The 16,279-nt window shown below is 35.8% G+C and overlaps 2 protein-coding genes across 8 annotated transcripts in view; one reads left to right on the forward strand and one right to left on the reverse strand.

The window, feature by feature from the left end:
• si:ch211-220i18.4 (SRSF protein kinase 3) overlaps positions 1–2,568 on the forward strand; it is a 33,791-nt gene extending 31,223 nt beyond the window's left edge. For 6 of the 7 annotated variants that reach the window (XM_061904919.1, XM_061904922.1, XM_061904925.1 and 3 more), the window contains one exon: positions 1,471–2,568. In XM_061904919.1, coding sequence (XP_061760903.1) covers positions 1,471–1,655 — 185 coding nt within the window. In that variant the 3' untranslated portion in view covers positions 1,656–2,568. The remainder of the gene's footprint in view (positions 1–1,470) is intronic. The other variant, XM_061904921.1, reaches the window with a different exon arrangement.
• A 2,821-nt stretch (positions 2,569–5,389) lies between these two features.
• The window catches only part of LOC133555285 (LHFPL tetraspan subfamily member 4 protein-like), a 111,156-nt gene continuing 100,266 nt past the window's right edge, over positions 5,390–16,279 (reverse strand). The window contains exons 5-6 of the transcript XR_009807311.1: positions 6,534–6,633; positions 5,390–6,384 (exon numbers count right to left, since the gene is read on the reverse strand). The gene's annotated coding sequence lies outside the window, so the exon portion shown is untranslated. The remainder of the gene's footprint in view (positions 6,385–6,533; positions 6,634–16,279) is intronic.

Below are 16,279 nucleotides of genomic sequence, written 5' to 3' on the forward strand. Positions count from 1 at the left end.
GTTCTTATATGAATATTATGAATGATAGGCAAAATCCCCCCAAAAGGTGCATTTCCCTCTTAGACAGGGGTCACCAACACGGTGCCCGCGGGCACCAGGTCGCCCGTAAGGACCAGATGAGTCGCCCGCTGGCCTGTTCTAAAAATAGCTCAAATAGCAGCACTTACCAGTGAGCTGCCTCTATTTATTTAAATTGTATTTATTTACTAGCAAGCTGGTCTCGCTTTGCTCGACATTTTTAATTCTAAGAGATTCAAAACTCAAAGAGAATTTGAAAATCCAAGAAAATATTTTAAAGACTTGGTCTTCACTTGTTTAAATAAATTCATTTATTTTTTTACTTTGCTTCTTATAACTTTCAGAAAGACAATTTTAGAGAAAAATTACAACCTTAAAAATGATTTTAGGATTTTTAAACACATATACCTTTTTACCTTTTAAATGCATTCCTCTTCTTTCCTGACAAATCAATGTAAAGTAAATTTATTGTTTTTATTTTTAATAAAAATAAATACATTTTAATTTAATTCTTCATTTTAGCTTCTGTTTTTTCAACGAAGAATATTTGTGTAATATTTCTTCAAACTTATTATGATTAAAATAAAAATAAAAATATTCTGGCAAATCTAGACAATCTTTGGAATCAAATTTAAATCTTATTTCAAAGTCTTTTGAATTTCTTTTAAAATTTTTGTTCTGGAAAATCTAGAAGAAATAATGATTCGTCTTTGTTAGAAATATAGCTTGGTCCAATTTATTATATATTCTAACAAAATGCAGATTGTTTTTTAACCTATTTAAAACATGTCATCAAAATTTTAAAATTAATCTTAATCAGAAAAAATTACTAATGATGTTCCATAAATTCTTTTTTTCATTTTTTCAAAAAGATTCAAATTAGCTAGTCTTTCTCTTCTTTTTTTCAGTTGAATTTTGAATTTTAAAGAGTCGAAATTGAAGATAAACTATGTTTCAGAATTTAATTGTCATTTTTTTCCCCTGTTTTCTCCTCTTTTAAACCGTTCAATTAAGTGTTTTTTCATCATTTATTCTCTACAAAAAACCTTCCGTAAAAGGAAAAAAAATGCACGACGGAATGACATACAGAAATACCCATATTTTTATATATATATATTTATTTATTAAAGGTAAATTGAGCAAATTGGATATTTCTGGCAATTTATTTAAGTGTGTATCAAACTGGTAGCCCTTCGCATTAATCAGTACCCAAGAAGTAGTTCTTGCTTTCAAAAAGGTTGGTGACCCCTGGTCTAAGGTGATTCTTTCTGCACCCCACAAGGTTCTGCCAGTTTGTGTTGATATGTCACATAATATATTTAAGTTTGTGGTGGTAACGTGACACAATGTGTATGAATACTTGTTCAAGCCTTGGTATGCCACCAAAAATGAGATTTACAAAGAATGAAATGACTTGAGGACCATAATTGTGGTTTACTTGTCTTACCCGAGGTGACCTCCAGCATGTCGGACTGTTAAAGATCTGGAGACTCTACGACATTCTGGTGGAAAAATACCACTTCCTCTTGGACGAAGCTTCCACTTTCTCTGACTTCTTACTGCGCATGTTAGATTATTACCCGGAGAGGAGAGCCACTGCTGCACAGTGCCTCCTTCACCCTTGGCTGACCTCCTGATGTCACCTCCTTAAGGTCCTACAAGGCCTCTGCAGGTTACTCATAATAGCGGATTGTAATGGTAACCATAGACCAAAGGTTCTCTTTTGCACTAGTAACCGACATACTAGAAGATTTAAGATGCAAATGTACACCAATCCACATGAAGTCTGACCCAGTTTAGTAACACCGTTTGAATTGTTTTTCATGACTTAATTTAAAAAAAAAAAAATAGATTAGTGTTTTGTGCGGAGCAACGCACTACAAAAAAAAAACATGCATACACGCTTTATTAAAACACTGTATTTTGTCCTTGGAAGAGGCCCTTTAATGTCACTAACATTAACTAATTCAATAACATTTATTTCCTGGAAGTAACTTCACAAAATGTATTTATTTTCTTCTTCTATAAAATCTATATAACTTAAAAATGTTTTATATGTTTTACACCACCAAATTTACAGTATATTGAGGGCAACACTGTAAAACAGTTGCGTTGTTTTTTTGTTTTTTTACAATGTTATAAATTACATTTTTGTTTGATTGATTTGGTACATTTGTTCCACTCATTATGACACTTTCTTTCCTTTCCTTTTGCATTGTGGCCCTAATACTAACAATCAGCATTATTATTATATTTTTCCATCAGTATTTCCACTCATATAAACAGGTTTTGGCCGGACAAAAGTGAAATATTGTGAAAAATGTGGATGTGTTGAAAACTTTGTGCAGCTATTATTCAACTTGCAGATGCGTCAAATCAGATATTTGATGATATATACAGTAAGGTTACAGTTATTTATCTGCACTAACCTTAAAACCGGAATTCACATGTTGACTTATTATTCACTTGTTTGAAGAATATGTTCTGACACAATGCTAAACTGGTTTTTTTGAAGGCATTTTTAAATAAATGACCTCCAATACTGACAAAGTCTTTCTATGTGTATACATGATGATAAACCAAATAGTAACATTTTAGTTATGGCAATCAAAGTTGAAAATACATTTTCAGGAAAACAACCCCTAAGGTAAGTCTTTTTAATTACTTGTTCTACTTACAGTCATGGTCAAAAGTTTATATACACTTGTAAGGAACATAATGTCTTGGCTGTCTTGAGTTTCTTGACATCACATGGACAGGAAAGTTCTGTGGTCAGATGACACAAAAATGAAGCTGTTTGGCTACAATACTCAGCAATGTCTTTGGAGGAGAAAAGGTAAGGCCTTTAATCCCAGGAACACCACACCTACCGTCAATCATGGTGGTGGTAGTATTATGCTCTGGGCCTGTTTTGCTGCCAATGGAACTGGTGCTTTAAATTGTACAATGAAAAAGGAGTATTATCTCCAAATTCTTCAGGACAAGCTAAGATTATCAGCCTGGAGGTTGGGTCTTGGGCGCAGTTGGGTGTTCCAACAGGACAATGACCCCAAACACACATCAAAAGTGGTAAAGGAATGGCTAAATCAGGCTAGAATCAAGGTTTTAGAAAGGCCGTCCTAAAGTCCAGCCTTAAACGTGTGGACAATGCTGAAGAAACAAGTCAATTTCAGAAAACCAACACATTTAGCTGAACTGTACCAATTTTGTCAAGAGGACTGCTCAAAATTTCAAGCAGAAGCTTGTGGATGGCTACCAAAAGTGCCTTATTGCAGGTAAACTTGCCAAGGGACATGTAAGCAAATATTAACATTGCTGTACGTATACTTTTGACCCAGCACATTGGCTCACATTTCCAGTGGACCCATAATAAATTCATAGAAGAACCAAACTTCATTGTTTTTTTGTGAGCAACAAGTATGTGCTCCAATCACTACATCACACAAAATAAGAGTTGTAGAAATAATTGGAAACTCAAGACAGCCATGACATGATGTTCTTTGCAAACTTTTGACCACGACTGTACATGACATAGCTATGCTAAATGTTACTTTGAATACATTTGTACAGTATTTACATGTTTTGTGATCAAAAAAAGTTCAGTTTCTGATTGATTTCTTTTAGGGTAAAAGAATACATTCTCCCCGAACAGACTAAGTCCAAGTTCCTAGGATCCCTAATCACACAGGTAACTAACACATCTTCTGGACCTCAGATTTTTTTTTTTAGTGTGACTTGTCATTTGAATCCTACTTGATATTTAATAATTCTATCACTTTTTTTGTTATTGCAAATTTTCAATCACAAATGTATTCTCTTGAAATGATGTAAGTTTTTGGGGTGTAAAATTACAATGTAAAAAAAAAAATTTTATATACCGTATTTTTCGGAGTATAAGCCGTTCCGGAGTATAAGTCACATGTGCCGAAAATGCATAATAAAGAAGGAAAAAAACATATAAGTCGTACTGCAGTATGAGTCGCATTTTTGGGGGAAATTTATTTGATAAAAGCCAACACCAAGAATAGACATTTGAAAGGCAATTAAAAATAAATAAAGAATAGTGAACAACAGGCTGAATAAGTGTAGGTTATATGAGGCATAAATAACCAACTGAGTGTCAGTTAGTTGGTGACGAACCCCAAGATGCAGAGAAATGGCAGGCGTTTTGCAGGAAAACATGTTTTAATTAAAATACTAGAACAAGAACAAAAGGGGTACAACAAAAAGCGTGCACGGGGCGGATAACAAAACTAAAAGAGCTAGCATGGGAGCTAGAAAACAAAAGGAGCTTAGCATGGAAGCTAGCAAAAACAAAAGAGCCTAGCGTGGAATCTAGCGAATAGCGAACAGGAAAACAGATGTCGTTACTTGTAGAATGAAAGCAAAACGGAAGCAGGGAACAAAAGACAGTAAGCTACAAACAGATACCGACATATAGCTTACCGCTACGCTGCAATGACACGATATGATACGACACGACATGACACGACAGGTAGCAAGGACAATAATCCAGCAACTGACTAGAGGACAAAAACAGGCTCAAATAGAAGCGGGCTAATTGACACCAGGTGTGGCCAGTTGCCAATCAGCAGCAGAGGGGACACAGAACTCAGGGAGACAAACAGGAAACTGAACCAAAATAAGAGTGCTGACAGGAACTAAAGACAGGAAATACTAAACACACACAGAGGAAAAACTAAAACACAAACAAACTGTCATGGGCAAGCCTGGCACTGAGAAGGTGCTATGTTGACGTAACATATTACGGTAAGAGTCATTCAAATAACTATAACATATAGAACATGCTATATGTTCAATATGTTCAATATGTCACTCCTAATTGCTGAATCCCATGAAATCTTATAAGTCTAGTCTCTTACTTGAATGAGCTAAATAATATTATTTGATATTTTACGGTAATGTGTTAATTTCACACACAAGTCGCTCCGGAGTTTAAGTTGCCTCCCTGGCCAAACTATGAAAAAAACTGCGACTTATAGTCCCAAAAATACGGTACTGTAAAATACATTATCTCCTTGAATATTACAACCTAATGAAAAATCACCAACTCTCCTAATTTTCAGGCCTGATACAATTACAAACCCTGTTTCCATATGAGTTGGGAAATGGTGTTAGATGTAAATATAAACAGAATACAATGATTTGCAAATCCTTTTCAAGCCATATTCAGTTGAATATGCTACAAAGACAACATATTAAAAAATCATTAACTTTAGAATTTGATGCCAGGAAAGGTGGCAATAAATACTGATAAAGTTGAGGAATGCTCATCAAACACTTATTTGGAACATCCCACAGGTGTGCAGGCTAATTGGGAACAGGTGGGTGCCATGATTGGCTATAAAAGCAGCTTCCATGAAATGTTAAGTCATTCACAAACAAGGATGGGGTGAGGGTCACCACTTTGTAAGCAAATTGTCAAACAGTTTTAGAACAACATTTCTCAACGAGCTATTGCAAGGAATTTAGGGATTTTACCATCTACGGTCCGTAAAATCATCAAAAAGAATCTGGAGAAATCACTGCACGTAAGCGATGATATTACGGACTTTTGATCCCTCGGGCAGAACTGCATCAAAAACCGACATCAGTGTGTAACGGATATCACCACATGGGCTCAGGAACTCTTCATAAAACCACTGTCAGTAACTACAGTTGGTCGCTACATCTGTAAGTGCAAGTTAAAACTCTACTATGCAAGGCTAAACCCATTTATAAATGATAAATGATAAATGGGTTGTACTTGTATAGCGCTTTTCTACCTTCAAGGTACTCAAAGCGCTTTGACACTACTTCCACATTCACACACACATTCACACACTGATGGAGGGAGCTGCCATGCAAGGCGCCAACCAGCACCCATCAGGAGCAAGGGTGAAGTGTCTTGCTCAGGACACAACGGACGTGACGAGGTTTGTAGAAAAACATGTCTTTACCCCCTCATAAAAGTATGCATTTATTCCCTTGAATGTTAGTGTACATGTAGCAAGTTGATAAAATAAGTGTCGTTTCTTGTTTGCACCAAATGGTTTGGTTTATTGATGCTCAGCATTAAATTGCAACCTTTTAAACAAAACAAATGATATTACAAACCCATTATTAATAAAGTGGCATGACTGTACCTATATAGTATGTAAAAAAACAACAAAAAAATCAGCCTTAAGACGGCCTTGTCTGGCAGATTTCTACTTGATGGAATGAACAAAGAATGTGTGTGTTCTTCATCCTATCCAGCTGTACGCTTGGCACGCCACCAGAGGACTTTCTCTGTAGACCACCTTGTAGCCGCACTCTGTCCTGATTCGACGGCACTTCCTGGGCCACGAGGTGGGCTTCATCGGCCTGGCGGGAACAAGGTGGGTCACGGTCGGAGGACGGGGGGGAGCAGAAAGAAGCATGAGAAACATGCTTAATGACAGAATGGCCCTGGGCAAGACCAGATGATATAAGTGCAATCAATGAAAATGACCTGAAGTGAAGGATGTACTCACGCAAAGCAGTAAGCGCCAAAGTCGTGGCAGAAACACTTGTCACAGCCGATCCTGTACCAATCCCCGGGCTTGTAGTACTTGTCCTTAGACGTGCACAGACCTGGCAACGATACCACAGAATGACTCTTCTCTCTCTTTCACAATTTAAAGCAGCTGGAAGTAAATGTAGGATTTGGACCAAAGATATGCCATCATTTTCATTCCAATCCTGAGCTCCTGCTGCAAATAAAGGCCAGAATGTTAATGCCAAAGATCAAAAGGGGAAGCCTAATTTGCTATCAGTCAATCAAAGCTTATTTTTATAGCCCTTAGTCACAAGTGCCTCAAAGGGCTGCACAAACCACCACGACTTCCCGTGGTCGGAACCCAAGGAGAAACTCCAAACTACCAAAATGCAAACCTGTATGGATTACCATATTTCAGGGGTCACCAACCTTTTTGAAAGCAAGAGCTACTTCTTGATGCGAAGGACTACCAGTTTGATACACACTTCAATAAATTGACAGAAATAGCGTATTTGCTCAACTTACTTTTAATAAATAAATCTATAAATATAAAAACATTTGTATTTCTGTCTGTCATTCCATCGTACATTTTTTCTCCTTTTATGGAACGTATTTTGTAGAGAATAAATGATGAAAAAATTACTTAATTGAACGGTTCAAAAGAGCCGAAAACAGGAAAAAATGAAAATTTAATTTTGAAACATAGTTTATCTTCAATTTCAACTCTTTAAAATTCAAAATTCAACCGAAAAAAATGATCTAATTTGAAACTTTTTGAAAAAAAATAAATAATAATTTATGGAACACCATTAGTAATTTTTCCTGAATTAAGATTAATTTTAGAATTTTGATGACATGTTTTAAATAGTTTAAAATCCAATCTGCACTTTGTTAGAATATATAACAAATTGGACCAAGCTATATTTCTAACAAAGACAAATCATTATTTCTTCTAGATTTTCCAGGACAAATATTTTAAAATAAATTCAAAAGACTTTGAAATAAGATTTAAATTTGATTCCAAAGATTTTCTACATTTGCCAGAATATATATATATTTTTATTTTTATTTTTATTTTAATCATAATAAGTTTGAAGAAAAATTTCACAAATATTCTTCGTCAAAAAAACAGAAGCTAAAATGAAGAATTAAATTAAAATGTATTTATTATTCTTTACAAAAAAAAAAATACTTGTACATTGCTTTAAATTGTCAGGAAAGAAGACGAAGGAATTTAAAAGGTAAAAAGGTATATGTGTTTAAAAATCCTAAAATCATTTTTAAGGTTGTATTTTTTTTCTAAAATTGTCTTTTTGAAAGTTGTAAGAAGCAAAGTAAAAAAATAAATGAATTTATTTAAACAAGTGAAGACCAAGTCTTTAAAATATTTTCTTGGATTTTCAAATTCTATTTGAGTTTTGTCTCTCTTAGAATTAAAAATGTCGAGCAAAGCGAGACCAGCTTGCTAATAAATTTAAAAAAAATTAAAAAATAGAGGCAGCTCACTGGTAAGTGCTGCTATTTGAGCTATTTTTAGAACAGGCCAGCGGGCGACTCATCTGGTCCTTACGGGCGACCTGGTGCCCGCGGGCACCGTGTTGGTGACCCCTGCCATATTTTATGTCACATAATATTTCCACTTTATTTTCCTGAAATTGTTAGGGGTTTTTTTCTCCATAAAAATATGACTATTCATGTAATATTTGTGTACGTTTGCCATACAACTTTACTACAGTTAAATTATTAGTTTGTTTGTTTTCTACCATAATTTTACAATTTCATACGTGACATTATAACTTAATTTATCTCAAATTACACATGTATTTGTGTAAAATCACAAGACCTTTATTTTTTTTTACAAATTCTCCTTTTGTCAAATGAAAATGCTGGTAAAATTATACAAATTGTTTTTGTAAAAGTGACCTTTACTTTTCATTTAAAATTAACATAATGTAATATAATAACTTTAAAATTCAAATCTTATGTGCAGTTTTTCCCAATTATCTGTCTTTATTATTGTGGTAAAATGAAATTGTTTGTAGTAAATGTTAATTTTTGTTAATGTGCATATTTACTGTTATAAAACAAAATTATTTTCTTATAATTTTACCACTTTAAGAACATTTTTAATTTACATTTCATCTGAGCTGAGTATGTCGTTGTGGTTTTTGCAGCCCTGTGAGACATTTGTGAGTAAGGGCTATATAAGCAAACATTTATTGATTGATTGATACATTTAAAAAAAGAAGTACATTTTATCCATACTATGTATTAGGTTCTTTTTTTTTACCATAATATTACAATTTAATACATGACATTATAACTTAATTCATCTCAAATTACACGTGTTTTTATTTTTGACAAAATCTCCTTTTGTTAAATGAAATTGCTGGTAAAATTATACACATTGTTTTTGTAAAAGTAACCTTTACTTTTCATCTAAAATTAAGATGTTGTAATTTAATACCTTTAAAATTCAAAACATATGTGCAGTTTTTCCCAATTATTTGTCTTTATTATTGTGGTAAAATTAAATTGTTTGTAGTAAATGTTTACATTTTCTAAATGTACATATTCACAGTTATAAAACTACATTGTTTTCTTATGATTTTACCACTTTAAGAACGTTTTTAATACATTTGATCTGTGCCGAGGATGTCGTTGTGGTTTGTGCAGCCCTTTGAGACATTTGTGATTAGGGGCTTTATAAGCAAACATTTATTGATTTTTTTTTTTTTTAAGTATGTCCTATCCATTTTTTTTTTTAAATTACAAATGTGAAGTGAAGTGAATTATGTTTATATAGCGCTTTTCTCTAGTGACTCAAAGCGCTTTACATAGTGAAAGCCAATATCTAAGTTACATTTAAAGTAGTATGGGTGGCACTGGGAGCAGGTGGGTAAAGTGTCTTGCCCAAGGACACAACGGCAGTGACTAGGATGGCAGAATCAAATTAAAAAGAAAAAATCACTTTTATCAATTAACATTTTGCTTGCATGATTACAACTGTTGTCCTCATATTTCGCTTTCTTTTCCTCCGCCAATACATTTTGTTTACTCCCTGCATATACTTTCATTTGTTTTTAATGGCTGTAAGCAGTAAAGTTAGTTTTCATCACCAGAAAGATGAAAATGTAGAAGAATGTTTTTGATCATCGTATAAAATAACAAGTAATACGTACCTTTTATGTGATACATGGAGGCTTCTGTGCATCCATTGCTGAAAAGAAGTATGATGGACAACCAGGAAGCGAAGACAAGCACTAAAGAGTATCCATGAGAGTTACTTTTAGGGTGTAACATTTTGGGAGAATAAAAAAAAATCTAAATCCCTACACGCTAAGGTCCTTTCCTGCACACTTTTTCAGTTTTCTAATGGGCTGGAAAATTCAGTGTGACGTTACTGGGAGATTTGCCCACTTGAATCTCATGCGACTGTTGAGCCAACTTCAGTAAATTCCTTGTGATGGCCCGGTAGACACTGGCTAATATTTATAGTCTCACTCCACTTCTGGGAAAGACAGGAAGAGAGCGATGGAGGGAATAAAAATAACACATTTACGTGCTGGCTTCCTCCAAAAACCTCTCTGGGAGGTGTGTTTAGATGTTGGCTGAGTGCTCATGCGGCACTAAGCATTACCTCTGGGCCTTCACTGCACCTTGGCCCACTGGATGGGATTCTATCTATTTTGGTGTCTTTTATCAGGCTTTTGTCAGCTTTTTTTCTTTTTTTAATGATAAGGGACAGAAAATGAATGAATAAACACCCCCCTCTCCAAAAGAACCTACACTGGTGCTGACTTTTCAAGCTTAAAGCCATTTTGCCCACTGCTGACACGGTGCAAATGTGGCGCTTTGTGCTGACGTCCTCGCTTGTATAAAAGGAAATGGGATCTACATGATTTGCAAAACTAAATAAGAAAGGGGAACAAGGCGAATGTTGGCAGGTGTAGTCCAAACCAGAGTGACAGAAGTGGAGATACAGCCTCAGTTGCATTCTCTATCATTACTTTATACAAACCCCGTTTCCATGAGTTGGGAAATGGTGTTAGATGTAAATATAAACAGAATACAATGATTTGCAAATCCTTTTCAAGCCATATTCAGTTGAATATGCTACAAAGACAACATATTTCATGTTCAAACTCATAAAAAAATTTTTGAATTTGATGCCAGCATCACGTGACAAAGAAGTTGGGAAAGGTAGCAATAAGTACTGATAAAGTTGAGGAATGCTCATCAAACACTTATTTGGAACATCCCACAGGTGTGCAGGCTAATTGGGAACAGGTGGGTGCCATGATTGGCTATAAAAAGAGCTTCCATGAAATGCTAAGTAATTCACAAACAAGGATGGGGCGAGGGTCACCACTTTGTTAGCAAATTGTCAAACAGTCTAAGAACAACATTTCTCAACGAGCTCTTGCAAGGAATTTAGGGATTTTACCATCTACGGTCAGTAAAATCAGTTCAGAGAATCTGGAGAAATCACTGCACGTAAGCGATGATATAACAGACTTTTGGTCCCTCAGGCGGTACTGCATCCAAAACCGACATCAATCTCTAAAGGATATCACCACATGGGCTCAGGAACACTTCAGAAAACCACTGTCACTAAATACAGTTTGTCGCTACATCTGTAAGTGCAAGTTTAAACTCTACTATGCAAAACCAAACCCATTAAAAAACTAAAAAACAAATTGAGACACTCAAAGCGCTCACAGAGAAGTGGGACTCAGCTGTGGCTACTGATGTAGCGGTAATAAGCTACATCAGTAGCCACAGCTGCTCTGGGATAGACTGACGGAAGTGTGGCTGCCAGTTTGCGCCTACAGCCCCCCCGACCACCACCTATCATTCATTCACCACTCACACTGGTGAATGAATGAAATGTATCAACAATATCTTGAAACGCCGCCGGCTTGGCTGGGCCCGAGCTGACCTAAGATGGACTGATGCAAAGTGGAAAGGTGTTCTGTGGTCTGATGAGTCCACATTCCAAATTATATTTGGAAACCGAGGATGTGGTGTCCTCCAGAACAAAGAGGGAAATAACTATTCAGATTGTTATAGGCGCAATTTCATCAAAATTCTAAAATTAATCTTAATCAGGAAAAATGACTAATGATGTTCTATAAATTATTTTCTTAATTTTTTCAAAAAGATTTGAATTTACTTAATTTTTCTCTTCATTTTTTTCGGTTGAAATTTGAATTTTGAAGAGTCGAAATTGAAGATAAACTATGTTTCAAAATTTAGTTTTCATTTTTTTGTTGTTTTCTCCTCTTTTAAATCGTTCAATTAAGTGTTTTTTTCATCATTTAATCTCTACAAAATACCTTCTGTAAAAGGAAAAAAATGTACGACGGAATGACAGACAGAAATACACATTTTATATATATATATATATATATATATGTATGTATATATATATATATGTATATATATATATATATATGTATGTATATATATATATATATGTGTATATATATATATATATATATATATGTATATATATATATGTATATATATATATATATATATATATATATATATGTATATATATATCCATCCATCCATCCATTTTCTACCGCTTATTCCCTTTCGGGGTCGCGGGGGGCGCTGGCGCCTATCTCAGCTACAATCGGGCGGAAGGCGGGGTACACCCTGGACAAGTCGCCACCTCATCGCAGGGCCAACACAGATAGACAGACAACATTCACACTCACATTCACACACTAGGGCCAATTTAGTGTTGCCAATCAACCTATCCCCAGGTGCATGTCTTTGGAAGTGGGAGGAAGCCGGAGTACCCGGAGGGAACCCACGCATTCACGGGGAGAACATGCAAACTCCACACAGAAAGATCCCGAGCCTGGGATTGAACCCAGGACTGCAGGACCTTCGTATTGTGAGGCAGACGCACTAACCCCTCTGCCATGTGTATATATATATTGTGATGTCATCATAGGTACACTTCAGTTGAAGTGTACCTATGATGAAAATGACAGACCTCTGTCATCATTTTAAGTGGGAGAACTTGCACAATCGCTGGCTGACTACATACTTTTTGCCCCACTGTATATATATATATATGTATATATATATATATATGTAGGTGTGGGAAAAAAATCACAAGACTACTTCACAAGACTACTTCATCTCTACAGATCTGTTTCATGAGGGGTTCCCTCAATCATCAGGTGATCAGGTGATCCCTCAATCTCCTGATGATTGAGGGAACCCCTCATGAAACAGATCTGTAGAGATGAAGTAGTCTTGTGATTTTTTCCCCACACCTACATATTGCGCTCTACCACGGTATCGAGCACTATTCTCTGGATAATCCAATCAAGACATATATATATATATATATATATATATATATATATATATATTAAAGGTAAATTGAGCAAATTGGCTATTTTTGGCAATTTATTGAAGTGTGTATCAAACTGGTAGCCCTTGGCATTAATCAGTACCCAAGAAGTAGCTCTTGCTTTCAAAAAGGTTGGTGACCCCTGGTTTATAGTATATTCCTTTGCATTTTTTATATAATATTTTTCATCTAAAAGTTTGTATTTCTGATGTTAAAATTGTACCATTTTGGGGGCAGCTTAGCACCAATTAAATGAATTTCAACGGGAGACGTTGATTTGAGAACAAGTGTTTTGAATGAAGAACTCCGTAACAGAAGCAGTTAAGCTCGTACATTGAGGTACTACAGCAATCAGAAGAAACTAAGAATGTCTTCAACTTAGGATGCGGCTCTTTAGCGCCGCCCGAGTAGCTCTCTGGAGCTTTTCCAAAAATGCATGAAAATAGAAAAAGATGAGGGAAAATCTATGTTTTGTTTTAGAAGGACAAACATGACACAAACCTTCCTAATTGTTAGAAATCCTACTGTTTATATTAAGCATGCTTTACTGTTGTGGGTATTTGGCAGACGCTGTTTTGTCCTACTAATTCTGGCGGTCTTTTAACTCACCGTAGTCTTAGTCTGCTTGACTAGCAATCTTGTTGATGTGGAAGAGATCTGTGGTTCCTAACGCGACATCACAGGTCACGTGACGGGCTTGCTTATTACCTCTCAAAATGGCTCCGGAATCTCTGTGAGATTGATACTATTTTATTATCTATTTATTCACTAACTTTGGAAGTCTTTTGGTGTCCTAAATATATGATAATAGCTTCAATATAGAGGCAACTTGTTTTTCCACTCTACTGGTAATTTAAATAGTTAACTATTTTAAGACACACCTTTTAAAAAAAACAACAAAAACATCTTGACGATGTCAGTCTAAGTTGCACGTGTAGTCCTGCAGTGATGGAGTATATGTCAACATTGCGCACAAATTGCACTAATTATCTTAAAACAAAAGCTTTCTAAATTGACAACAATTCATTTTTTTAAATTATGGAATGGTAAATAATACAAATAACTATATTGCTTTGACAACTAGGATATTTTTTTTTCATGAAAACAGATCTAAATTAACAACTGCCATATTTTCCTCAGATTACTACAACTTTGTTTATTTCCTTCTACAAAGTGCAATTTATTCAAATATTAAATTATAATTTATAAAAATATTTTTTATAATGTATTATCTGATTTAAAATTATATTTTGTTTCTGTGTAAAAATCAAGTTTAAATGAAAAATTCGAAAATAAATTAAAAGCATTAATTAAAGCTGCAAGCAGCGATGGACGGGACCGCTTGGTGGTATAAAATGGATGGATGGATTATTACACAGATAAGAAGTTGTATACACATGTGTTATACATCAGTCTCATAGTAATAACAGTTGTAAAGTGGCTTGGGCATTTTAGAAGGACGCCTTGGTGCCGCCATTTTGAGTCTCTAATACATTGTGAACGGAGTGGAGCTTTTGTATTGAAGGGGGAATAGCAAACTTCCTGTTGATTTTAGCTGGAGGTTGTCAGTCTATGAAATATAGGTCTCAGTGAGACCTACATTGAGGTTTGTGTTTCATGTGAGTACGACATTTCTACAGGGAGTTAGAGGCAGTTTTGTCGGAGCAGGAAGCCGCCATCTTGTGACAGCATTAGCGCAACTGCAACAGAGCACCGGTACTTTGCAGGCTCATAAAATCCAAACCGGGGTAGTAATTAAAACTCTTTTATCAGCTTTTAATAAGAAGGGTTCAATCTCTCTTCTCTTGCTTATTTGAAGCCGAAACGACAAACGGCCTCAGAGGAGATAATGTTTGAAAAAAAAGCAAAACATTTTTAGCCAACTTTTGTATTGAAGTGGGAATTGCAAACTTCCTGTTGATTTTAGCTGGGAGGTATGAGTGAATGAAATATAGGTCTACATAGAGGTTTTTGTTTCATGTTTCTACGACATTCCTACTGGAAGTTTCAGTCAGTTTTGTCTGTGTTTTCTTCTTAGGGGGCGCTAGAGCGCAATTTTGAGGTTTGGGGTTTGGTTTTTTGATTAGATTACAATTTTCGCCAGTCCTGATGTGTGTGAAATTTGGTGAGTTTTGAAGCATGTCAAGGGGGTCAAATTACAGGTCAAAGAGGCGGCGGAATAAAAAAGAATAACAATAAAACCATAGAAATTCAATAGGGTCCTCTGTCCCAAAAAGACATCGGTCCCTAAGTAATTCATTCCAAAAAACCATGATCTCTAAACATTACTAAAATATTTAATTGAATTATTAAAGGAAATGGATATAGGTTAAACCTATTTCAATATGATAATCATGTTTATCATATTTCAACATTTTGAACTCATTTTCGTTTATACAGGAATGGTAGACAGAGTTTATTGCGAGAAGAAAGGCTGAGTAGTTTCGGGGTCAGAGACTTTCATGAGGACATTATTGTATTTTATTGATGTGTGTCAGAGTAGAGTACAGTTAGTGGTCAGTGTCTTCCTTCCTGGGTAAGCTGCCCTTGCACTAAAGTAACAACAAACATGGACACACATAAAACGACCTGCAGGAAGTTTTTGTGGCTGCAGATACAAACCACCACTGTGAATCTCTTGCCCAGCAGATGAGCAAACACCTATAAACCCTCACCGTACATATTTAACTCTGTTACAGAGTGTAGAGCATTCCTGCAGAATGACATTTTGTTTACAAGCGGCCACACCGTGTGGTAGCCTGCAGGCCCGCATTATGTGCTGCAGGGACTTCAAACACTTTCAAGCTATTCTACCTGTGGAATGTCAACATGTGGTCGGACCACACATGAAACCATTTTCCCATTAGAAATGAATGGAGGTCAAGTTAAATATGTCGCTATCATATAGAACAGGGGTCAGCTGAATACTTGCCGACCCCTCCGATTTTTCCTTGAGGTTCCCGGATGTCAGTGCCTCTCCCAGAAATCTCCCTTATCAAACATTGTCCGATGTGCGCCCGCGCAACAATATTGAAGGCGTGCAGTGATGGCGATGCCTTTAACCTCCTTTAAATCAAGTCATCGCGCCGGCTTTACACCATGCTGTCTACGAGCCGGCCTCCGGTGACACACGTTGGTGACTGCAAACCATACTTGTTCAACAGCCATACAGGTTACACTGAGGGTTGTGATATAAACAACCTTAACACTCTTACTAATATGCGCCGCACTGTGAACCCACACCAAACAAGAATGACAAACAGATTTCGGGAGAACATCCGCACTGCAACACAACATAAACACAGCAGAACAGATACCCAGAATCCCATGCATCCCTAACTCTTCCGGGCTACATTATACAC

The sequence above is a fragment of the Nerophis ophidion genome, linkage group LG06, assembly GCF_033978795.1.
Source record: "Nerophis ophidion isolate RoL-2023_Sa linkage group LG06, RoL_Noph_v1.0, whole genome shotgun sequence".
Lineage (NCBI taxonomy): Eukaryota > Metazoa > Chordata > Actinopteri > Syngnathiformes > Syngnathidae > Nerophis > Nerophis ophidion.